The sequence below is a fragment of the Mytilus californianus genome, unplaced genomic scaffold (genome assembly GCF_021869535.1).
Source record: "Mytilus californianus isolate M0D057914Y unplaced genomic scaffold, xbMytCali1.0.p SCAF_2, whole genome shotgun sequence".
Taxonomy (NCBI): Eukaryota; Metazoa; Mollusca; class Bivalvia; order Mytilida; family Mytilidae; genus Mytilus; species Mytilus californianus.
The window spans coordinates 21,538,932-21,565,536 of record NW_026262668.1 but is presented as its reverse complement, the minus strand read 5'-3'; the positions used below and the strand labels follow the sequence as shown (position 1 = coordinate 21,565,536).

The following is a 26,605-nucleotide window of genomic DNA, read 5'->3' as shown; positions in this document are numbered from 1 at the left end:
CCACAACCTTTATCCTGTAAACTATTCAAAAATTCCAAAGTCAATGAACCATGACTGACGAGGTGGACCATATAATAATCTCAATGGATAGACATGTTATGTGCTTGTACTGATACAAAGCATACCAAATCGCATTGGTTACAGATACGTAAATGGGCACGAGGAACTGCACATGAACTTCTAAAAATTATATATATATATAACTTTTATACTTTCTTAAATATAACAAATAAAAAATATCCTCAAAACAGTAGTAAAAATGTATGGAATACACGAAGATATTGAAAAAGGTTCATCAATTCTAACTTAATATTCTCATTGACATTTCAGCGATCAAAAAAGCGCCGAAAAGGCAAAAAATATCGTGACGTCGTGACTAGAAATCTTATTTTTGTCAACGTTTTTAGATATTACAGTGACACTTGAATGATTTATACAACAAAAACGAATTCGGTGACCCCTTATAACTTTCATATCAATAAAACGGAAATTCGAAGATATGTTTTAAGCAAAGGTAGTTAAAGTCAAATGTTTAAATATCTGTTTCGATATTTACGTGCCTCCTATATATTTGAATTTTCTACAGGGTATTCAATTTACTATATATCCGAAAGTATAAAAGTTACGTATATCTTTTCTTAAATTGACCTTATCACAAACTTTAACAAATTGTTGACGCCACATATGCGCCGCCGAAAACAGCACGCCTAAGTCTCGCCTTCGTCGGGGTAAGACAGCATTTTAATGTTCAGTAAATATCTCACAAGTTCTGAAGTAAAATCAAAATTCATCTAAGATACCAGGCTTATAAATAAGATAGCCAGACGACACGCATTTCGTCTATGCAAGACTTATGCATGGCGCTCGAATCAAATCAGTTGGAAGGCAAAATCATTACGCAGTCACAGAACATTAAAAGCTAAAAGATAAAAACACAACTGGAGTCAAGTAAGGTGCTAGGACAGGGTAAACATCTCAAGTTTTATTTGTGTCATCTGTTCCACGATTCCTCGATCACATCTAGTAGAGTGTGTCAAATCCAGGATCACGAAACCCCGTTTATATAATGTTAAATTGGCATAGTCTGAATATGCGATCTATTAATAAGATAACAGAAAATAGTAATGGTAAAAAGAGAACAAGCAGCAAATTATGATAATAACGAAACGGTCCGCAATTGTGTTAATATAGATGGTACAGGAAAAACTAGCAACATAAAGGGTACAGACAATCACTTTTACATCGGTTTACTGCAGGCATACAATGAGAGAAAACTAGACAAGGAGAAGTACATATAGAAGCTTCGTACATTACAGACATAATAAAAAATAAGGTAGATCACAGACTAAAAAATTTTATAATGCACAGAACTGAAATGTAACAGTGAAAATTAGAAGTTAGTATATACGATATGTCCATGTACTACAGATTATAACAACAGGCACACCTGTGCCTGTATATCTCATCTGGTGAAAACAAGTCGTCAGTTTGCTGCTTAGACTTTTATATTCACAAACTATAGTTACTCTTTGTGTTTCTGTTAATGTTTGATTCCAAAATTTCAAAAACAGTAAAAATCAACATTCCAGGGGCGATAACACAAAAAAGAGTTGTAAAATTTTAAGGCAGATAAAAATGTTGATAATTTTTGCGGTAAATTCTTTTAACCTTACTCCTAAAGTTTTCAAAATTAACAGCCAAAAAATTGCAAAAAACGAAAATATGTCTTTTACAAGGGCAATTTCTCAAAAACAGGTTTTGTTCTGAAATTTGCAATTTAAGAGATCGATCTTGTCGTGCTGATCATTTTGAGGATTAATACTTTTCACAATGAAAGGGGGAAAACGGCAATAAATGATATTCAGGTAAAACAACTCTAAAACAGGTGGAAGATTTTCGACCAATTTTCAGGATAGATACATCTTGTTGTGCTGATCCTTTCTGTAATTTACACTTTTTGATTAGCTCTATAGATTCCACGATAACAGTCGACATTTTACGGACAATAACTCCAAACAAATTGTTAGATTTTTATCATTTTTTTTCAGGATAGATACATATTGTCATGCTGATCAATTGAGCACTTTACAATTTCAACAAAACTCCTATATATAGTTTTAAACAATGGCAAGGAAATGCAAAATAGTTTAATATCAACATTTCAGCAGAAATAACTCCAAATCTAGTGGGTAGATTTTCCAAAATTTTCAGTGTAGAAAGAACTTGTTATGCTGACCATTTTTATCTGCGTCAGTTTTTCTTTAATTGCTGAGTTTTAGAAATCTTATCCAAAGACTTTACTTTGACTCCTATGTTCTAATTTTAGACACGGTGGGCGTGTTGGTTGATCAATCATGACGAACACTGTTTAATTGATACCCTATAGGATGAATCAGACAAACGTTGGTTCCAATTCATTGAGCGGCTTCAGAGGTGATTTTTAAAGAAAAAATTCGGGACGACGGACTCAAAGTGATTGTAAAGGCTCACAAGGTGAGCTAAAAAGGGCAATACGGACAATAAATTATAGACGAGCTGATTATATACAGAACAATGCAGCACCATTTTAGTACATAAATCCCAGACAGGAATAACTAAAATAATAAAAATTCTTATAAAAAAACTTGCAAATAATATTAAAGACAGATTATACTCCCATTATAAGATAAAACATGTCATATTTGTAATATACTGGAAATACTTACCCTTTTTACCAAGCCTGTAAGGTCATATACATCAAAATAATGAACAGGATTAGGGAACATATTACCAATCAATGCTACTCGTAACTTACTATGAGTTTGAGTTTACCAGATGAAAAACTCGAAATAGACGATTATAATCTTTTATTGATTTTCTATTGCCATCGATCTACCGCTAACTTCATTGTTTGCTGATTTGTTATATAAATATTTACAGTGCACAATTTTTGACAAAGCGAACAATTGCACAAATTTCAACAGCAAAAAAATCAATTTGTAAATATGTTATGATACTCGAAACCGACATTTATGATTGAATTGATAAGTGAATTTCTGAGATAATCGTTGCTGTTCTGGTCGAGGACAGGTTACCGTCTGCTACCAGTTACCGTCCCCTGGCATTTTATGTTATAAAGGACGTGTTTCGTAAATACGGCATACTGTTATTACAAGCACAATATGTTTCAATTAATTCTTAAAACTTTGTTTTTTTTAACCGATTTAGACAAGAAAAAGTCAGATTTTACTTTTTTAAAACGTGGGAAGATAAGTGTGCAGGGGCATGACGTTATCCTTCCATGACGTCCTCGATATTAGAAAGCCTACCGTTTTTAGACGAATATCAAAGCTTGCTTTGAGCAAAATATTCTTTCTTAAAAAGGTTTATCAATTTGAAAAATGAAATTCTTTGGTCCTTTTGCATACAGTGTAACTTTTTGATTTCAGGTGACTTAAATCCATGTTCAATTCAGATTTATCGAAAGGAAGAAGAGCTTCAGAATTTTTGACGGAAGGACAATATGTTGGTTAATTTGTCATTCCCCCTTCTCTTCTTTCCACGTTATATCGAAATATGAAATTAATGTTAAGATTAAGCGAAAATTTCTATTACTAAGTGGCTATTTCCTGAAGTGACGGTAACTGACCTCGTACTCACGCAAAATCACTACTACAGTACCCTGCTCTACATTAGTTATACGAGGATGTAACATCCGAGCCTATGGTGCTGAAACTAAAAGGTTTAACTCACCATTTTCTTCGGTAAATACCTGTACTAATTCAGGAATATCAGTTAAGATGTACATCCTTTTTCAAAAGACGGAAAATTCTTGGGTTACTCGGTATTTCCTTATCTTTATTTAAAAATTTATGTATATACGACAATTATAAATAAACATCTAGTAAGATGTGTGAAATCCAGAAACATGAAAAAACCCGTAATATTATATTTAACTGGCTATGTCAACATGTGGGATCTTTAAAAAAGTTAATGCAAAACAATACTGATATAAGAATAACAAGCAGCAATTCGTGATAATAACGAAGAGGTAAGCAATAGCTTTAATACAGAAAGGGCGCAGAAAAAAACTAGCAAGAAAAATAGTACACACAAGCGCTTATAAACTGTAAGATTGCAGGCATACAATGAGAGAATACTAAATGGCGAAAGGACGCACATTAAGATATGAAAAAAACAAAGTAGATTACAGACTGAAAATAATTCTAATGTACAGAACTGGCATGTGGTAATGAAAATTAGAAGGACACACAAGATGTTCATGCACTGCAAATGACAATAAGAATAAAGACAATATATGATAGACAAGCTAATATAAAGAATAACGAAGCAACATTACATTCGTAAATCACAAACAGGCATAACTTACATGATCATACACAAATATATTTATCTTAAACTTGCAATAAATATTTGAAACAGGTAAAACTGGCGATAAAGGGGTATAACGAGGCATATTTGCATTAAAGGAGTAAAACTTACTCTTTTACTCAGAAGTCCAGCCTTGTCATATACGTCTACATAATGATCATGGTCAGGAAACAGATTACCAATCCATGCTACCTCATCTTTTGTTTCACTGATGTGAGTCTGAATGGAAACATCAAAATAAAAGCAACAGTAGTTAAACAATGTTCAAATCTCAGAATCTATTAAGAAGAAACAAATCAAGGAAATTTATTTTAATTGAAGGAATGGCATGAACTCCAAAAGTAGAAAGATCAGGTGCGTAGACAGGATCAATGTCTCCTGCTATTCATACATCAACGGCCATGCGAATCACATTCAGTCAAAATGTCACAACCAGGAATAGGACACAATCGGTAGAGATCAGACGACTATTCTGTTATCTGTAGGTCTAATAACAGATCAGACGACTATTCTGGTATCTGTAGGTCTAATAACAGATCAGACGACTATTCTGGTATCTGTAGGTCTAATAACAGATCAGACGACTTTTCTGGTATCTGTAGGTCTAATAACAGATCAGACGACTATTCTGGTATCTGTAGGTCTAATAACAAATCAGACGACAATTCTGGTATCTGTCGGTCTAATAACAGATCAGACGACTATTCTGGTATCTGTAGGTCTAATAACAGATCAGACGACTATTCTGGTATCTGTAGGTCTACGTAAACATATTGCTAGTGAGTTGAGAAAGACATATCGTATTTAGGGTTAATGTTTGAATTTCCTCCTATGTTCATAACATTGTCATCGGGCAATGTTCAAGCTTAACATACGTCTTAGTTAATTGTATCAGATTTATTTTCTCTCGTTGAAGTTTAACATTACATCTATTTTTATTCTTAGATAAAAATTTTGAGGTTTACTATCCCTTTGGTATCTTTCGCCTTTCTTTTTAATAAGTTTACTAATACCTGAATTCCTTTCTGAGAATACCTAATGGTTACAAACTAAAGGTAAATCCATCTAACTTAATACCGGAGATCCATTCCTTCATTTGTTATACTTTTCGTGGACTGATTGATCAAACATTTAATTAGTTCATATTTTAACAGCAAACGTATATGTTGATAAATTGGTTATTTAAATATCTGGAAATAATTACAGATTATCGTTGGTCATCTCAGCGAGATTGATTTTCTCGCTTGAGCCGGTACGGCGAAAGTGAGAAAAGCAATCGAGCTGAGATGACCAATGATAATCTGTTTATTGCTTTTTTACCTATGACGACGTTGGTAATTTCATTGACAACGGCACGTGTTCCCTTAGTTTCTAGCGATAATTTTCATATCACTCGACTCCGTTTTCATATCACTCGACTCCGCTGAGAACGGAAATTATCAGTCAGCAAGATCAAAGGAGACAAATTCGTAAAATAGCGATAATTTTTCATATCACTCTACTGTGCTGAGAAAGGAAATTATCAGTCAGTAAGATCAAAGGAAAATTTCGTAAAATAGCGATAATAAGAAGTAAATATGTAAAACACAACTGTTTAATTATACCTGAATATGAAGTCCTTTATCATGTGCCAACTTTGCAAGGGAATTCATCAATTTGTCATCGCAAGATGCTGCAAAACGTGGTGTAATAATTGGTTGTATTCTTTGATTCTGCAAAATAATATAGTCTGCATAACAAAGTTCGTAAACTAATTTTCACTCAAAAATGACATAGATAGTAACTGGTAAGATTCTGAACATATTATATTGGGTTATCTCCTGAAGCTAACAAAAACAATACGACGGTGTGTGTTAAACATGCGAAGTTCCTTGTAAGCTGCACCCCAATCATAGCTGCAACCGATATCAAAGCAGTACCTCGTATCATATCAGAATGTCCAAACTGTTTTTATAAAGATATGATGTTTTCTTTATATTCAAACTGTTAACACAATCTGTAGGTCTGGTCCTGATAGCAAACTAACAGCAGTCACTGTCTGAGTTTCCACGACTTATCAGCCAGATCTGTAAGATCTTTATACATGAATATGGAGAATCAATAAAAGCTGTCACAAGGAATATCGTCAAGATAATTTTGATGCAAGATGTTGTGATACTGTAGTAAAAAGGAAGATAATATGTAAATTATTAGTATGTTCGTAGTTTTTATATATATTTTTCTACAGTTAAAACTAATTAGAGTTTGTAAGTTTAGGAGCATTTTTGGCAGTTGAAATGCCTAATGTAATTTTCAGAAAATGTATATTACACTATTTTTAAAGACTTAAAAGATTAAAAAATCAAAATATAATACGGAAATATTTTTTATTTTTATTTCTATGAGGGCGAAACCATGTGCAGTTCAACCACTTTTGCAAAAAAGAATAATAATATTTTTTTCTATATTATTTTCTCATAGAGCTAACAAGTTCTTTGAAAGAAGTTAACCGTTCCATTTACAAACGAACGGAAATGTAAATAAGAAGTTATAAAAACATCAATTTATATTTTATACTTTTCTAAGATTTGGATTTTAAAATATTTTGGCTTCAAATATCATTGAAGAAACATCAATTGTCAGAAGCGCGTCTAGTGCAGTTACATGTTAATGTTTCATCTGTCGTCCCAACTGTCCCGTCCTTCTGTCCTTGATTATGTTTCATTTGCCGTCCCCACTGTCCCGTCCTTCTGGCGTTGTTTATGTTCAAATTGTCGTACCCACTGTCCCGTCCTTTTGACGTTGTTTATGTTTCCTTTGTCGTCGTCCCCACTGTCCCGTCCTTCTGTCATTGTTTATGTTTCATTTGTCGTCCCCACTGTCCCGTCCTTCTGTTATTGTTTATGTTTTCTTTGTCGTCCCCACTGTCCCGTCCTTCTGTCCTTGTTTATGTTTCCTTTGTCATCCCTACTGTCCCGTCCATCAGTCATTGTTTATGTTTCGTTTGTCGTCCCCACTGTCCCATCTTTCTTTCCTTGTTTATGTTTCATTTGTCGTCCCCACTGTCCCGTCTGTCTGTTCTTGTTTATGTTTTCTTTGTCGTCCCCACTGTGCCGTCCTTCTATCCTTGTTTATGTTTCCTTTGTCGTCCCCACTGTCGCGTCCTTCTGTCATTGTTTATGTTTCCTTTGTCGTCCCCACTGTCCCGTCATTCAGTCATTATTAAAGATTCCTTTGTCGTCACCAATGTAACGTCCTTCTGTCATCGTTTATGTTTCATTTGTCGTCCCCACTGTCCCGTCCTTCTGTCCTTGTTTATGTTTTCTTTGTCGTTCCCACTATCCCTTCTTCTGTCCTTGTTTATGTTTCCTTTGTCGTCCCCACTGTCCCGTCCTTCTGGCGTTGTTTATGTTTCATTTGTCGTCCCCCCTGTCCCGTCCTTCTGTCATTGTTTATGACATCATGTAATGCAATTTGTCATCAGATTTTTTGTTGTCATTAACATCACAAAGTTGCTTCATGTGGAGCAGATACTTGTTGCTTAATCTTTATTTTTCTATGTAGTATTTTGTTGACCGAATGGTTTTCCCCCGTTGTTCTTGATTTGTTTTTTTTTATATCAAATTACATTTATCCAGAACACCATGTACATTTGAAACCGATTTAAACGCTAGTAATAAAAAAAATATTATGATTCTTCTTAGATTCACCTAATTTTATTTCCTTTCTAAATTTAATTTTCGTAAATATACATACCCTCAAAATATTTACAATTAAACAAAAATTGCACTCCTTAAATTGTGGATGAGTCAAACGGAATGGCCTTTCAATCAGAAACGTCACTTTCGAAAATCAGTTAAATAGGTACCGTTAGTATTATTAAACTTACGAAGTTACTTCCCTGTAATATCAATTTAACTGCACCAGACGCGCTTTCGACAATTGATGTTTAACTGCACCAGACGCGCTTCCGACAGTTGATGTTTAACTGCACCAGACGCGCTTCCGACAATTGATGTTTAACTGCACCAGACGCACTTCCGACAATTGATGTTTAACTGCACCAGACGCGCTTCCGACAATTGATGTTTAACTGCACCAGACGCGCTTCCGACAATTGATGTTTAACTGCACCAGACGCACTTCCGACAATTGATGTTTAACTGCACCAAACGCGCTTCCGACAATTGATGTTTAACTGCACCAGACGCTCTTCCGACAATTGATGTTTAACTGCACCAGACGCACTTCCGACAATTGATGTTTAACTGCACTAGACGCACTTCCGACAATTGATTATTAACTGCACCAGACGCGCTTCCGACAATTGATGTTTAACTGCACCAGACGCGCTTCCGACAATTGATGTTTAACTACACCAGACGCACTTCCGACAATTGATGGTTAACTGCACCAAACGCGCTTCCGACAATTGATGTTTAACTGCACCAGACGCTCTTCCGACAATTGATGTTTAACTGCACCAGACGCACTTCCGACAATTGACGTTTAACTGCACTAGACGCACTTCCGACAATTGATTATTAACTGCACCAGACGCGCTTCCGACAATTGATGTTTAACTGCACCAGACGCGCTTCCGACAATTGATGTTTAACTGCACCAGACGCGCTTCCGACAATTGATGTTTCTTCAATGATATTTGTGATATTCTTATAATATTAGTACGGTTTATTAATGTTGTTTATATTGAATTGGTTGCTTTTTTATAAAAAGGTAAAAACTCATCAAAGAAACAAGAGCTTATAATTTTGTTCACCAGATGCGCGTTTCGTCTACATAAAACTCATCAGTGGCGCTCGAATTAAAACAGTTGGGTGGTTAAATCAAATACGAAGTTGTAAAACTTGTAATGATACAAATAATACCTGTTCCATCAACCCTGATGAAAGGTATTCCAGAAACACATAGTTGTTTTCCCTTCAAAAGTACGAATCATCTGAAATAGTAATTACCTTACGCTCCAACACTGAATCAACAAATCTGAAACAAAAGAAGTAGTATAAATGTAAATATGTTTCTATAGTTTTTTAATTACTAAGAAACATTGTAATGAGTATTCATTTCCCGCCTTTTTCTCTAACGGAAAAACATAAATTTCTTCACCTATCGCCAAAAAAAAAAATAGATTTCTTAAATTTTGTTTACTTACTTTAATCCGATTGATCAACATTCTTTAAAATGATGCCTATTTTAGGAGTTGCGGTTAAGAGAAATATTGCAATACTGAAGTAAGAAAATTCGATTATCTCCACTTAAATAGCATGTTGGACCAGGATTACATTCCGTTACGCACATCCACAGATAATGCTCTACAGCTGTTTGCCTTTACACGACTAGCCGTTTAGAGATGCGCTTACAAGGCACATGGACAGACAGTCCTACCTTTCTCAATGTCCATTATTATGTATGTCCTACATTTCATGCATATGGTGTCCATTAAAATTTATGTTCTACTTTCCTCATGTCCATTATCATTTAAGTCAAACGCATAAAATTAAATGTTTTAATTTAATTTTCCAGTTGTATCTTTGTCTTACCTCTCAGTCTCGGATGTTGATTCTTCGGCTGTTTCTATGTAATACTCAGGACTATTTTGATTCATGTTGACTTTTCCAACAAAAGCACGCTGACCATATTTGTCTGGAGAAAGACAACACATGCAATCTATGATAATACACTTGAAAAGGGGGGAGAAAATCGCACACACTGTCTCAAAGATTAGTGATAGCAAAACTGTGGGGTTTTTTTTCTTTACGTTTCGTTGGGGAAAAGGGGAAAATACTTAATTTTGACCAATAAAATTCAGTAAAAACTACTGATTCATATACCATCCTTTTCTAATGCTTGTCCAAAAAAAGAGAAGATTATTGAAGGGCGTTCAACTTTTCTCGCCTCACAACTCCTAGGCATCCTCGTCAGTCATTATGACTATATCAATATTAGAAATGAAAGAAAAGCATATCTGAAGATCTATGTAACAATTACTACTGAACAGATCATCTTGCTAGCCAAGGGTTACGATCCACTTCCCTCCTCTCCACCCTTGGCGGATTGGGATAGAATTTCGGAGACACAAGGTAATGATTTTCATTGGTTGCAGTCGAAACTCGCTGCATCCAATCAAAAAGCGCCTATAACATGATCACGTGTAAATGTAGAAAGTGTATGTAAACAATTGCCACGTGCTTATTGTGCAACAAGTCTTTACATCCCTAAACATACGACTATATTTAGTGACAATTTGAATGTTTTTTAATCAACTAATAGAAGTTCCTGTGTATGTTTCTTGCAAAAATGCATAAATGTCAACGTATATTTTCGTTTCCTGCTTTACCAAGTGTGTAGAATCTAGACGCTACCGTGTTTTACCTCCAAATTGAAGAGTTCAAGTGCTACCATTGGTCAAGAATAATGTATTCGGAATGGGCGTGACTTTAAACTTCCGATAGATGGCGCAACATTGTTATCACAAATGTTGGCTTAATCTGCCAAGGGTGGAGAGGAGGGAAGTGGATCGTAACCCTTGGCTAGCGAAGATGTGAACAGATATACAAATAAGGAAATGTTGTATGATAACTATTCAAACAACTATCCATAGACCCCCAAGAACAAAGATGTGAACAATTACAGGTCATAGTTCGGCCGTCAACAATGAGCAAACTCATACCGTATTGGTTTCATGTCGTTCTGGTCCCAAGTCGATCCGGCCAATATCTTAAGTCGATTCGGTCCCTATATAAAAACACTTACAAGGAATAATAGAGATGTATGTATATGACTTGCAGTAAATAAAGGTTAATGAATGATATGAATAATAGCAAATGTGGACATATCAAAATATATTATTTTCATAAGATGATATAATTAATCGATTATTTAAATATTAATATTTAGATTTTGTTATGAAACATCGAAAATTGATATTTTTTATGTAAAATATTCATATTAAAATAACTTTATTACCTTTAGTGATAAGGGATGTTTATATTCAAAGTTATCAAGAATATTGAGTATGCATAATTATAATAAAAAACACGGAAGTTAGTACAATCATTAATTAGTCAACATTAATCAGCAACTTTTCGTAAGACTTTAATCTTAATAATCTTTTCAAATCGACTTTGGGCCGGTTTTGTTTTAGAGCCGGAACGACCTGATACCACCATATAGTAATCTATAACGGGCCCCGGTATGCCGAAAGGTGAACAACATATTGGCCTGGACGTGCCCATGGTATCTACTTGAACGCTCAACGCTCCTCTTAACGTTTGACTGGGGTGATCAAACTGTAAAGTTCGGTTGGATATGAACGAAAAAATGCGGAGTTGCCCGTATGTATACGAACGAAAGACCATGTATACTAGCTTATGATCTTATAGTTCTGATGAAGCAAAACATCAATGGACACTGGTCATGTTTATATGAAGTGTCTTTCTAACCGAATGACAACATTTAACGGTATGAATGGAGGAAATATAATACATATAGCACATAATACTGCTTTCTGTGTTAATTGGTTGGTTGGTTTTGTTACTGCAATTTTCAGCACTTTTGGCTTTATCATGGCGATCGATTTTTATTGGTGGAAGAAGACATAGTACTCGGACAGAACCACGGAATTTGACTTTCTGTATGAATGCAATAATTCATTTTACAAAGTGTAGAAATATTAATAACGTATGCATGTGTTGTAATGCATCTATGCCGTCACTGAATATTTTCAAGAAACATCCATGTTAATGCTATTATATATCCCTTAAATATGTATTGTACCATAGAAACAATAGATAACCTATGATACAACATGAATTTATAAAGGCGCTGTTATGCATTGAACTATAATAACAGATACAACACGACTCCACAAAGGCGCTGTTATGCATTGAACTATAGTAACAGATACAACACGACTCCACAAAGGCGCCATTATGCATTTAACTATAGTAACATATACAACATGACTCCACAAAGGCGCTGTTATGCATTGAACTATAGTAACAGATACAACATGACTCCACAAAGGCGCTATTATGCATTGAACTATAGTAACAGATACAACATGACTCCATAAAGGCGTAGTTATGCATTGAACTAAAGTAACATATACGACATGACTCCACACAGGCGCTTTTATGGATTGAACTAAAGTAACATATACAAAAGGACTCCACAAAGGCGTAGTTATGCATTGACCTATAGTAACAGATACACCATGACTCAACAAAGGCGCTTTCATGCATTGAACTATAGTAACAGATACAACATGACTCCACAAAGGCGCTATTATGCATTGAACTATAGTAACAGATACAACATGACTCCACAAAGGCGCCATTATGCATTGACCTATAGTAACAGATACAATATGACTCCACAAAGTCGCAATTATGCATTGAACTATAGTAACATATACAACATGACTCCACAAAGGCGCTATTATGCATTGAACTATAGTAACAGATACAATATGACTCCACAAAGTCGCTATTATGCATTGAACTATAGTAACAGATACAACATGACTCCACAAAGGCACTATTATGCATTGAACTATAGTAACAGATACAATATGACTCCACAAAGTCGCTATTATGCATTGAACTATAGTAACATATACAACATGACTCCACAAAGGCGCTATTATGCATTGAACTATAGTAACATATACAACATGACTCAACAAAGTCGTTGTCATGCATTGAACTGAAGTAACAGGTACAATATGACTTCACAAAGGCGCTATCATGCATTGAACTATAGTAACAGATACAACATCACTTCACAAAGGCGCTGTTATGCATTGAACTAAGTTACATATACAACATGACTTTACAAAGGCGCTATTATGCATTGAGCTGTAGTAACAGATACAAAATGACTCCACAAAGGCGCTATTATGCATTGAACTAAGTTACATATACAACATGACTTCACAAAGGCGCTATTAAGCATTGAACTATAGTAACAGATACAAAATGACCCCACGAAGGCGCTATTATGCATTGAACTATAGTAACAGATACAAAATGACTCCACAAAGGCGCCATTATGCATTGAACTATAGTAACATATATAACATGACTTCACAAATGCGCTATTATGCATTGAACTAAGTTACATATACAACATGACTTCGCAAAGGCGCTATTATGCATTGAACTAAGTTACATATACAACATGACTTCACAAAGGCGCTATTATGCATTGAACTATAGTAACAGATACAAAATGACTCCACAAAGGCGCCATTATGCATTGAACTATAGTAACATATATAACATGACTTCACAAAGGCCCTATTATGCATTGAACTATAGTAACAGATACAAAATGACTCCACAAAGGCGCCACTATGCATTGACTAAGTAACATATACAACATGACTCCACAAAGGCGCTATTATGCATTGAACTAAGTAACATATACAAAAGGACTCCACAAAGGCGCTGTTATGCATTGAACTATAGTAACAGATACAACATGACTCCACAAAGGCGCTATTATGCATTGAACTATAGTAACATATACAACATGACTCCACAAAGGCGTAGTTATGCATTGAACTAAAGTAACATATACAACATGACTCCACACAGGCGCTTTTATGGATTGAACTAAAGTAACAGATACAACATGACTCCACAAAGGCGTAGTTATGCATTGAACTATAGTAACAGATACAACATGACTCAACAAAGGCGCTTTCATGCATTGAACTATAGTAACAGATACAAAATGACTCCACAAAGGCGCCATTATGCATTGAACTATAGTAACAGATACAACATGACTCCACAAAGGCGCTATTATGCATTGAACTATAGTAACAGATACAATATGAATCCACAAAGTCGCTATTATGCATTGAACTATAGTAACATATACAACATGACTCCACAAAGGCGCTATTATGCATTGAACTATAGTAACATATACAACATGACTCCACAAAGTCGTTGTCATGCATTGAACTGAAGAAACAGGTACAATATGACTTCACAAAGGCGCTATCATGCATTGAACTATAGTAACAGATACAAAATGACTCCACAAAGGCGCCACTATGCATTGAACTAAGCAACATATACAACATGACTCCACAAAGGCGCTATTATGCATTGAACTAAGTAACATATACAAAATGACTCCACAAAGGCACTATTATGCATTGAACTAAGTAACATGTACAACATGACTCCACAAAGGCGCTATATTATGCATTGAATTTTAACATATACAACATGACTCCACAAAGGCGCTATTATGCATTGAACTAAGTAACATATGCAACATGACTCCACAAAGGCGCCATTACGCACTGGATAACCTATGATACCACAGAACTTTACACAGGCATCAAAGCGTATTGTACCATGGTAACTATAGATTACATATGATACTAGTCCAAATAATTATGACGTCTTGAAAAAATAAAATAGCCTTTCAAGTCGTAATAATTATTTGGACTACTATGATACCACAGAACTTTAAACAGGCGTTAGTATGTATTGCATCATAGTTAAGGTAGATTACCCAAAATATCATATAAATTTACACAGGCGTCAGTATATATGCTTTTTACAATAGTAACAATAGATTAACTATAATATCGCATAACTTCACACATGCGTCAGTATGTATTGTACCATAGTAACAGTAGATTACCTATAATATCACAAAACTTCACACATGCGTCAGTATGCATTGTACCATAGTAACAATAGATTACCTATAATATCAAATAACTTCATACAGGCGTCAGTATATGTATTGTACCATAGTAACAATAGATTACCTATAATATCATATAACTTCACACATGCGTCAGTATGTATTGTACCATAGTAACAATAGATTACCTATAATATCACATAACTTCATACAGGCGTCAGTATATGTATTGTACCATAGTAACAATAGATTACCTATAATATCATATAACTTCACACATGCGTCAGTATGTATTGTACCATAGTAACAATAGATTACCTATAATATCACATAACTTCATACAGGCGTCAGTATGTATTGTACCATAGTAACATGCTGTCGTTGTTCCATTTCGTAAAACACGTCTCTGTAAGTACATTAATTTCTGTCTTTGACATAATAAAGTAATAGGATAACAGAAATTATAAAAATTATTTGACAGTACATCAGCCAATACCAACCACTAACGACCCTCTAACATAGACAAAAAACAAAGGCAAACATCATCGAACAACACATGATCCAGAAAGTCTTGGTACCGGTACAAAATGTCTACCAGGTTATACCAGTTTTATATGCACAAACTTCCTCATTGTTCTTTTAGGAACATATGTAGTAAAAGTAAAAAACATAATAAAATACATGTACAATCCAGCTACTAACAGGATGACCACTATTTTGAAAAGGGAAATAAAATACGGCAAACATTGATTTGAAAAACAGGGTCAAAGTGAGTTCGGTATGACAGGAAGCCTGCTGAGATAGCCACAGCTGTTGAATACTATGGATTCCGGACACAAAACAAGACTCCTCTACACACTTACCAATGTGTCGGTTGGAAGAAGTTTTACCGAAAATAAATCAAAATTTTATAAAACACTATTTCATTAAACCAATAATTGACAGATATTTATGCATAACTAGAGGCTCTCAAGAGCCTGTGTTGCTCACCTGTATTTACTGATGCTTTGGAAATCATGTAAAATAAGGTTAAAATCATAATTAATAGTATTAGATATTAGATATTATAATGATATCTAAGATAATAACAAATAAAATGCTCCGCAGGGCGCAGCTTGATACGACCGCAGAGGTCGAACCCTGAACAGTTGGGGCAAGTATGGACACAACATTCAAGCTTGATACAGCTCTGAATTTGGATTGTGATTAAATATTTGACACAGCATAGCTTTCTGACACAGAATGAATGTGGTCTAAGAACTTAAAAATTTTAAATTGGACATTCACCTATTATGGTCCAATATCCAAAATCTAAATACATGGTTAGATTCAGCATATCAAAGAACCCCAAGAATTCAATTTTTGATGAAATCAAACAAATTTTAATTTTGGACCCTTTTGACCTCAATGTGGACAAAGTTGATAATGGGGCCCAAAAATCAAAAATCTAAATACATGGTTAGATTCAGCATATCAAAGAACCCCATATATTCAATTTTTGTTGAAATCAAACAAAGTTTAATTTTGGACCCCGATTTGGACCAATTTGAAAACTGGGCCCATAATCAAAAATCTAAATACATGTTTAGATTCAGCATATCAAAGAACCCCAAGAATTCAATTTTTGTTAAAATCAAACTAAGTTTAATTTTGGACCCTTTGGACCTTAATGTAGACCAATTTGAAAACGGAACCAAAAATTAAGAATCTAAATACACGGTTAGATTTGGCATATCAAAGAACCCCAATAATTCAATTTTTGATGAAATCAAACAAAGTTTAATTTTGGACCCTTTGGACCTCAATGTGGACCAATTTAAAAACGGGGCCCAAAATCCAAAAACTTAATACACGGTTAGAATCAGCATATTAAAGAACCCCAAGAATTCAAGAATAAAACCCCATTGAAATTGGTCAAGAAATAAGCAATTTATACAAAGTATCTTCTTTTGCACAATACTGTGCAATTGAATATTTCTTGCTATTGCGCAATACTGTACAATTGACAATTTCTTGCTATTGCGCAATATTGTGCTATTGGATATTTCTTGCTATTGCACAATACTGTGCAATTGAAGATTTCTAGCTATTGCGCAATACTGTGCAATTGAAGATTTCTTGCTATTGTGCAATACTGTGCAATTGAAAATTTCTTGCTATTGCACAATACTTATTATATAATAAGTTACACATCCTGTTTGGTGTGTATCTCCTACCATATCATTATTATTTGCTTTTAAATATAAAACAGAAATAACCAACTTAAAATGGAAAATTTTAAAAGAAAAAAAAATGAAAAAAAAAAATCCCCCCCCCAAATTTTTTGAACCCCCTTATGATTCATCACCCCCAAACTCAATCCCAGCCTTCCCTTTGTGGTATGGTACCTTGCGGTACAATTTCAGAGAGATCCATACACTTGAACACAAGTTATTGTCTGGAAACTAGAAAAATGCTTATTTTTGGCCCCTTTTTGGCCCCTTATTCTTAAACGTTTTGGGCAATTACCCCCAAACTCAATTCCAGCTTTCCCTTTGTGATATGGAACCTTGTAGTACAATTTCAGAAAGATCCATACACTTACACACAAGTTATTGTCATGAAACTAGAAAAATGCTTGTTTTTTGCCCCTTTTTTGGCCCCTAATTCCTAATATTTTGAGGCAATTACCCCCAAAATCAATCCCAGCATTCCCTGTGTGATATGGAACCTTGTGGTACAATGTCAGAGAGATCCATACACTAACACACAAGTTATGTCTGGAAGTTACAAAAATGCTTATTTTTGGCCCCTTTTTGGCCCCTAATTCCTTAACTGTTGGTACCATAACCCCCAAAATCAATCTAAACCTTCCTTTTGTGGTATTGAACCTTATGGTAAAATTTCATAGAGATCCATTCACTTAAACTAAAGTTAGAGTGCGAAAACCAATGTGTCTTCGGACGATGCCGGACGACGCCAGACGACGACGACGACGACGACGACGACGACGACGACGACGACGACGACGCCAACGTCATACCAATATACGACCAAAAAAATTTTAATTTTTGCGGTCGTATAAAAACTGCAAAATTTTTGTAAAATTACTAACTCAGGGGCAGCAACCCAACAACGGATTGTAGGATTCGTCTGAAAATTTCAGGGCAGATAAATCTAAATCTGATGAACATTTTTGCCACCTGTCAGATTTGCTCTAAATGCTTTAGTTTCAGAGATATAAACCAAAAACTGCATTTCACCCCTATGTTCTATTTTTAACCAAGTCGGCCATGATGGTTGGAAGGCGGGGTCATCAGACAATTTTTTTAAACTAGATACCCTAATAATGATTATGGCCAAGTATGGTTAAATTTGTCTCAGTAGTTTCAGAGAAGAAGATTTTTGTAAAAGATTACAAAAATTTACAAAAAATTGTTAAAAATTGACTATTAAGGGCAATAACTCCTACAGGGGTCGACTGACAATTTTGGTCATGACAACTTATTTGTAGATCTTACTTTGCTGTTTACAGTTTATCTCTATCTATAATAATATTCAAGATAATAACCAAAAACTGCAAAATTTCCTTAAAATTACCAATTCAGGGGCAGCAACCCAACAACAGGTTGTCAGATTTGTCTGAAAATTTCAGGGCAGATAGATCTTGACCTGATAATCAGTTTTACCCTTTGCTGCTTTGGTTTCAGAGATATAAGCCAAAATCTACATTTTACCCCTATGTTCTATTTTTAGCCATGGCGGCCATCTTGGTTGGTTGGCGGGGTCATCGGACACATTTTTTAAACTAGATACCCTAATGATGATTGTGGCCAAGTTTGGTTAAATTTGGCCCAGTGGTTTCAGAGGAGAAGATTTTTGTAAAAAGCTTACGACGACGGACGACGACGACGACGACGACGACGGACGACGGACGACGGACGACGACGACGGACGACGGACGACGACGACGGACAACGGACGACGGACGCCAAGTGATGAGAAAAGCTCACTTGGCCCTTCGGGCCAGGTGAGCTAAAAATGGTTGATGGAAACTCTTTTTCGTGTAGAAGAATAATTGAAAAGAAAACAAATGGTGTGTTAATTACAAAATTAGCACAAATCCTGACACACATTTGACATAAGGTGACATGTCTTCCTGTGGACTGTTCGCTTGTAATGTGTCCGTGTATAAGGTGACATATTTTCCTGTGGATTGTTCCCTTGTAATGCCTCCGCGTATAAAGTGACATGTCTTCCTGCGGACTGTTATCTTGTAATATGTCTGCATATAAGATGACATGTCCTCCTGTAGACTGTTATCTTGTAATGTGTCCGCGTATATGGTGAAATGTCGTCCTGCAGACGGTTACCTTTTGGTGTGTCCGCGTATTAGGTGACATGTCCCTCTGCAGACTGTTAACTTTCGATGTGTCCGTGTATATGGTGACATGTCCTCCTGTAGACAGCTACCTTTTGGTGTGTCCATGTATAAGGTGACAATAACAATCAGCATGTCATCATAATATAATGCTTTGTTGATATTCATATCGCTCAAACATGCTCTCGTTTTGAATTTGCATATAATTTGCAACTGGACATTAAACAGCCGCCCATATGTCTAGTCATCATCATCTCATTTCAAGACTAAACTTCTCTAAAAAATAATTAACACTAAGACAGCATTCAAACCACATGTTATAGAAATGCTATAAAACCAACGAATATGATATTTTTACTTAAATGATTATTTCTATTATACTTGCCACTGCTTTTTCGTATACATGTTCAGCGAATTCAAGGTCTTTAAACTTTGCCTCAGTGGGAAATGTGTACTTCTCCAACCATTCGAGAAGTCCAAGATCCAATCCTTTACCACTATTGGGATACTGAGGAGCATGGATATGTGTATCTATAAACCCTGGTATGACAAACTGTCTACAATAAACAATTACCTGTATATAGTGAGAACTGTAAGTATACAGAGGAGCATGAATATGTGTATCTACATGTATAAACCCTGGTATGACAAACTGTCTTCAATAAACAATTACCTGTATATAGTGAGAACTGTTAGTATACTGAGGAGCATGAATATGTGTATCTATAAACCCTGGTATGACGAACTGTTTACAATAAACAATTACCTATACATACCGAGGACTGTTAGTATACTGAGGAGCATGAATATGTGTATCTATAAACCCTGGTATGACAAACTGTCTACAATAAACAATTACCTGTATATACCGAGGACTGTTAGTATATAGAGGAGCATGAATATGTGTATCTATAAACCCTGGTATGACAAACTGTCTACAATAAACAATTACCTGTATATACCGAGGACTGTTAGTATACAGAGGAGCATGAATATGTGTATCTATAAACCCTGGTATGACAAACTGTCTACAATAAACAATTACCTGTATATACCGTATACTGAGGAGTAGGAATATGTGCATCTATAAACCCTGGTATTTACCGAGGACTAATAGGATGAGGGCTGAATGACATAGATGTATGTGTCTTGGTGTTCATTTGATGGAATGACTTGCTGTTTATCTGATGAAACTTTGCAAGATAAATAAGAAAATATCAAGGCCACAATCAAAACCAAATTGATGATAGATACCAGGTATAACAAAATCATGATCAACAGAAAATCGATGAAAAACGTCTACAAAACACTACACTAAACCACACTAAACACAAACCGGTGACGTAATTTTGTCACATGAATATATATATATATATACGTTATATAATGTCTGAATAATAGCCAACGATATATCTTACGAGGCGATGGATCACATAATTAAAAATATGATACAGTACACTACAAAATATAATATATAATAAGCAAGTCTAAAAGGGTACAACATCAACAAAGAACTTTTGGGTCTCCGAAAAGCTAAGACAGGAGGTTTGGGAAAGATCTTGGATAGTTTTGGGTGTTTGGTTATAATCTGCCAATTGGCACGGATGAAATAGAAAAGGTTAGTAAAGGCGGGATTGTATGTTAAAGCTTTAACTAAAGGTTAAATTTCATTTTCTTTCTCCCTTATAGTACTAAGAGACTGGTAGATAACAAACGTGTTAAGCGATAATGTAAGCAATACGCACACAGGATATTGCGTTAGAACTAGTATTCTACAGAATAGTAACATGAAAAACCCTGGAATGACGAATTTTCTGGAAATAATGGCGATGTTCGGAATGAAATAGAAGATAACGCAGACTTAAAACTAAACTCATAATGTTCTATAAAATTGTACACCATATCGTTGCAGTACCCTCAGTATTACTTTTACCAACAGACAATAGAACCCGGCAAACCTATCCATATATATACTTACAGACATTTACTTACATCTAAAGACTGCTACAAATATTCATTTTCCCTATTTCAATTACACAATGGAATTTACTACATTCAAATGTAGTACTTTCCCCCTACTCTTTAGATAAAATGCTTCGCTGAGCGCAGCTGGATACGACCGCAGAGGTCCAACCCTGAACAGTTGGGGCAAAAATGGACACAATATTCGCGCTTGATACAGGTCTGAATTTGGATTGTAATCAAATATTTGACACATACTAGGTTTCTGACACAGAATAACTGTAGTCAAAGAACTTAAAATTGGTTATATGATTTAAATTTATATTCATTTTTTTGCTTTTGTGCAATACACTATGCTGTTGAATATTAACCGCCACCCCAAAAAAAAAAAATATTTTGAAGAAATTTTCTTTTTAATTTCTGAAATCTGAAATGAGAAAAATTGTAGCCACCCCACAAATTCTTATTTCCCCCCCCCCCAAATTTTTTTCAACTCCCCTTTCCCTTACTCCAAAAATTATCTCAATTCAAATTTCTAATGGAGTTTGCAACCATAACTACTCATTTAAATACATCATAAAATATTAAAATATAAAATGACATACAGTCATGGTTAAAATTAATATCAATTAATAGTAACTTCTAAAAATAAATTTACAGCTAATCATCTAAAGACAATCATTTCTTAATACATAATTTACAAGCAGTGTAAGGGAGGTAATCAAACATATATACAACAGTATCCTTTAAATGGATTGGATTACCTCCCTTACACTGCTTTTAAATTGTCTAAATTGTCCTTAAACCATAAAAACCCTTGTTTTTCCCCCTTTTTTGCCCCTAATTGCTAAATGGTTTGAGCCATAAACCCCCATAACCATTCCTTTGATGTATGGAAACTTGTGGTATAATTTCAGAGAGATTCATACACTTAAACACAAGTTATTGTCTGGAAACTGCAAAAATGCTTATTTAGGCCCCTTTTTTGGCCCCTTATTCCTAAACCTTTGGGACAATAACCCCCAAAATCAATCCCAACCTTCCTTTTGTGGTTATAAACCTTGTGTTAAAATTATATTGATTTCTATTTACTTATACTAAAGTTATTATCCGGAAACCATCTGTCTTCGGACGACGCTGACGACGACGACGACGACAACGTGATACCAATATACGACCAAAAAAAATTTAATTTTTGCGGTCGTATAAAAACAGTTGACACCTATTGTTTTCTACAGTTTAGAACAGCAAACCTTAGTAGTCATGTAAATAGTTTTAACCACATGTTCATGTTAGTACTGTAAATTCAGAAATTATTGCGATGTTTTTATTATTGCGAAAAATGCGACAGGGTTATAATTGCAATAATTTAAACTCGCATTTTGAAACTTTTTTATATGAATTAAACAGGATTTTTCTCAATATCGCAAAAAATAAAATCGCATTTTAGTCTAAAATGACAAAATCGCAATAATATATATATATAAATGCACGCAATACTTTCTGAATTTACAGTATTTATTTTTGGCACTATTTTTTTTTTGTAAATATTTATTGATAATTATCCTACGCATACGCAGCAGTTAATAATCATCAAAAATCTGATGGATAACTTGATACCATAAGAAGAAGAAAAACTTTAGAATACTATTCGTCATGATAGAGAGCATGGTTAGGGTACTGATACAGGTACACAAACAACTCCTGTGTACCAAACTGAATATGAAATAAATAACTTAACGTGTATCGGTAAGATTAAAGAAGTTGCATGAAGACTATTTATTAATCATGATATGGATGAAAAAACTCATAATTTTTAGTTCAATCGTAAAAATGTCAAGTTCTACTGAATATTTCTTAATCCGATATTAGTATATGCACACAAATATTTCATTTTCCTCACCCTCTTTTGAGTTCTGTAAGGCTAACTTTACTTCTACCGCCAAATGGTTGCAAGTGTTTGTCTAACTGATCTGCTTGATCAAAGAATACAATCTGTGAATAAAAATGAACAAGCATTATAAAAGTACTAGTAGGTGAAATAACAGGCATTATATATGTATTAATAGGTATAACAGGCACTATACAAGTACTAGTAGGTGAAATAACAGGCATTATACAAGTACAAGTAGGTGAAATAACAGGTATTATACATGTAATAATAGGTATAAAAACAGGCATTATACAAGTACTAGTAGGTGAAATAACATGCATTATACAAGTACAAGTAGATGAAATATCAGGCATTATACAATTACTAGTTGGTGAAATTACAGGCATGATACAAGTACAAGTCGGTGAAATAACAGGGATGATACAAGTACTTGTAGGTGAAATAACCGGCTTTATACAAGTACTAGTATGTGAAATAACAGGCATGATACAAGTACTAGTATGTGAAATAACAGGCATGATACAAGTATTAGTATGTGAAATAAGAGGCATGATACAAGTATTAGTATGTGAAATAACAGGCATGATACTAGTACTAGTATGTGAAATAACAGGCTTTATACTAGTACTAGTATGTGAAATAACAGGCATGATACAAGTACTAGTAGGTGAAATAACCGGCTTTATACAAGTACTAGTATGTGAAAAAACAGGCATTATACAAGTGCTAGTAGGTGAAATAACAGGCAATATACAAGTAGTAGTAGGTGAAATAACAGGCATTATACTAGTACTAGTCGGGGAAATCACAGGCATGATACAAGTACTAATAGGTGAAATATCAGGCATTTTACTAGTACTTGTCGGTTAAATAATAGGCAGGATACAAGTACTAGTAGGTGAAATAACAGGCATGATACAAGAACTAGGAGGTGAAATATTAGGCATTATACTAATACTAGTATGTGAAATAACAGATAACATCACTAGTCTACTTTGTTGAACAAATTTCCCTTCACAATGATTAACACATTATATAGATAACACGATCATATTTTAAATTTGACCCTTTGAACTTCAATATGGACCAATTTGATAACGAGGCCAAAAATCAAAAATCTAAATAGATATAGGAATATGTGGTATGAGTGCCAATGATTGATTGATTGATTGATTGTTGGTTGCTTAACGTCCAGTGGCAAATATTTCATGCATATTCAGGACGAGAACAAATTAACAATAAATACAATAGGTAGGTTCTGTAAGAGGGGCGTCCGGGATTAAGGTCGGAAAAATTTAGACTGCCACGGGAAATGAGGGTATATTGGATAGGGACAGAAATTTAGCCTTGCAACAGGTCACCTACGGACCCCTCAAAGAGTTGTTGCAAGGGTTCTTAACGTGCAAAGAGCGTGGCACTCTCTTTACACGAGGCATCGGATTTAACGTCCCCATTCTGACCGGACGTGGCTGCAAGTTTGTACATCCCGCATAGCCAAACAGACGCCCCACTTTAGCGAGGGTTTTACCGCCGGTCGGAGGAAGACCAATGGTGACCATATTTCTATTCCCCAGTCACACTTGGGGGCGAGTGCCAATGAGACAACTCTCCATCCAAGTAACAATTTATAAATACATATATAAATAAGGAGATGTGGTATAATTGTCAATGAGACAAATATCCACCAAATTTCAATTGAAGTGGATGTAAGCAATAACAGGCAACCGTACGGCCTTCAACAATGAGAAAACCCCATACTGTTTAGTCGGCTATAAAAGGCCCCGACATGAAAAATATGAAATGATTCAATTGAGAAAACTAACGGCCTAATTTATAACAAAACAATTTACGAAAAACAAATATGACCCATTTTTTTTAACTCCATGTTAAATCCGCCGCCCTTAATTTTCCTCCTGAAACAAATATATTTTTTGCTTAAAAAAAAAGGATAACGCATATTTTTAAATCCGTTGCTCTGTTACACAGATATCCTGTGGTGCTCTAAATAGTGGAGGAATTACCCTGCAAAGAAAGAAACTACAACCGGAAACTACATGTGTTTGATGTGTTTGAGCATGTTCAGCTTTTGATTTTGCCATTTGATAAAGGACTTTCCGTATTAAATTTCATTGGAGTTCGGTATTTTTGCTATTTTACTTTTTGGAATCGGTATCGGATTCAACCCGGAACTTGTTAATTATTGGTATACTAATATTAAGTATGTAGAAAATAAAAGGGCCTGGAATGGTGTAATTTATAATCAACACCAATCAACATCATTGTCCTATATTAGTTATATATATAAAGTTGAATTCCTTGATTCGTCGTTTTTACGTCATGCCGGATAACGAATTTATTTTTATTTTAGTGTATAGATTCTATGTAATGTACATGTAAATAATGTGTACATGTAAGTTACCTGGTGTGAACAATTCTCATGTATACAGGTAATTAAAACCGATGTACATGCAGATGAGAACACATTTGATGTAAAACCAGTTTCCATTACACGAAACTAATGCAATGTAAACATATTTACATTACGCGACGTAACTTAAGGCTTGTTTTTCATGTACAATAAAGTGTTTTTTAAGAACAAAAGGTACATACGTTTTATTTCTGTGTATTGATAGGTTGTTTGTAAATTTACCATATTGTACCGAAAAATACCTCTAAAATTGGTTTTCAAATGTTATAAAAATTACTACCAGCAAAGATACAAACTTCATATTCAATACGTTTTTCGCTCTCTAATAAATACAGCTTATAAAATCCCCTCAAATATTGTTTTACTTTTGTCATTTTGTTTTTGGTAACAGGAACGTACGTTCACGATAGATCGATAAAATTCAGTCTATCCTGTTTGTCAGTTGTATTGTTTATCTAGCTATTACATTTGTACGTACCAATAAAGAGTATTGCATATTGTGAGTGCTAAATTGCGAAAGATTAAAAATGTTGTAACCTTTGAATAAGTTCAAATAATCAAACATTTCATTTTGTGTAAAAAGAATATATATTAATACACTATTGCATTGTATATTTGAAGAAGTTTCAGACAAATAAAGTGTATCCTGTTACTACTATTAGTTCCTATTAGAGATTTACAATAAGTGTATGACTCCGACCAGTGGCGGATCCAGAAATTTTCATAAGAGGGGGCCCACTGACTGCCTAAGAGGGGGCCCGCTCCAATCATGCTTCATTAATTCCCTATATAATCAACCAATTTTTTCCCACAAAAGGGGGGCCCGGGCCCCCTGCCCCCCCCCCCCCCCCTTTCCCCCCTAAATCCGCCTCTGCCGACCCGAGTCCGAATACGAGTCAGAGTAAGACAGTTAAAT

At 34.8% G+C, this 26,605-nt stretch overlaps 1 protein-coding gene across 1 annotated transcript in view; it reads right to left on the bottom strand.

The window, feature by feature from the left end:
- The window catches only part of LOC127729488 (guanine deaminase-like), a 59,214-nt gene that overhangs the window by 19,185 nt on the left and 13,424 nt on the right, over nucleotides 1-26,605 (bottom strand). The window contains exons 2-8 of the mRNA XM_052237326.1: nucleotides 23,271-23,362; nucleotides 19,791-19,962; nucleotides 15,364-15,451; nucleotides 9,912-10,014; nucleotides 9,327-9,354; nucleotides 5,976-6,083; nucleotides 4,483-4,590 (exon numbers count right to left, since the gene is read on the bottom strand). Coding sequence (XP_052093286.1) covers nucleotides 4,483-4,590; nucleotides 5,976-6,083; nucleotides 9,327-9,354; nucleotides 9,912-10,014; nucleotides 15,364-15,451; nucleotides 19,791-19,962; nucleotides 23,271-23,362 — 699 coding nt within the window. The remainder of the gene's footprint in view (nucleotides 1-4,482; nucleotides 4,591-5,975; nucleotides 6,084-9,326; nucleotides 9,355-9,911; nucleotides 10,015-15,363; nucleotides 15,452-19,790; nucleotides 19,963-23,270; nucleotides 23,363-26,605) is intronic.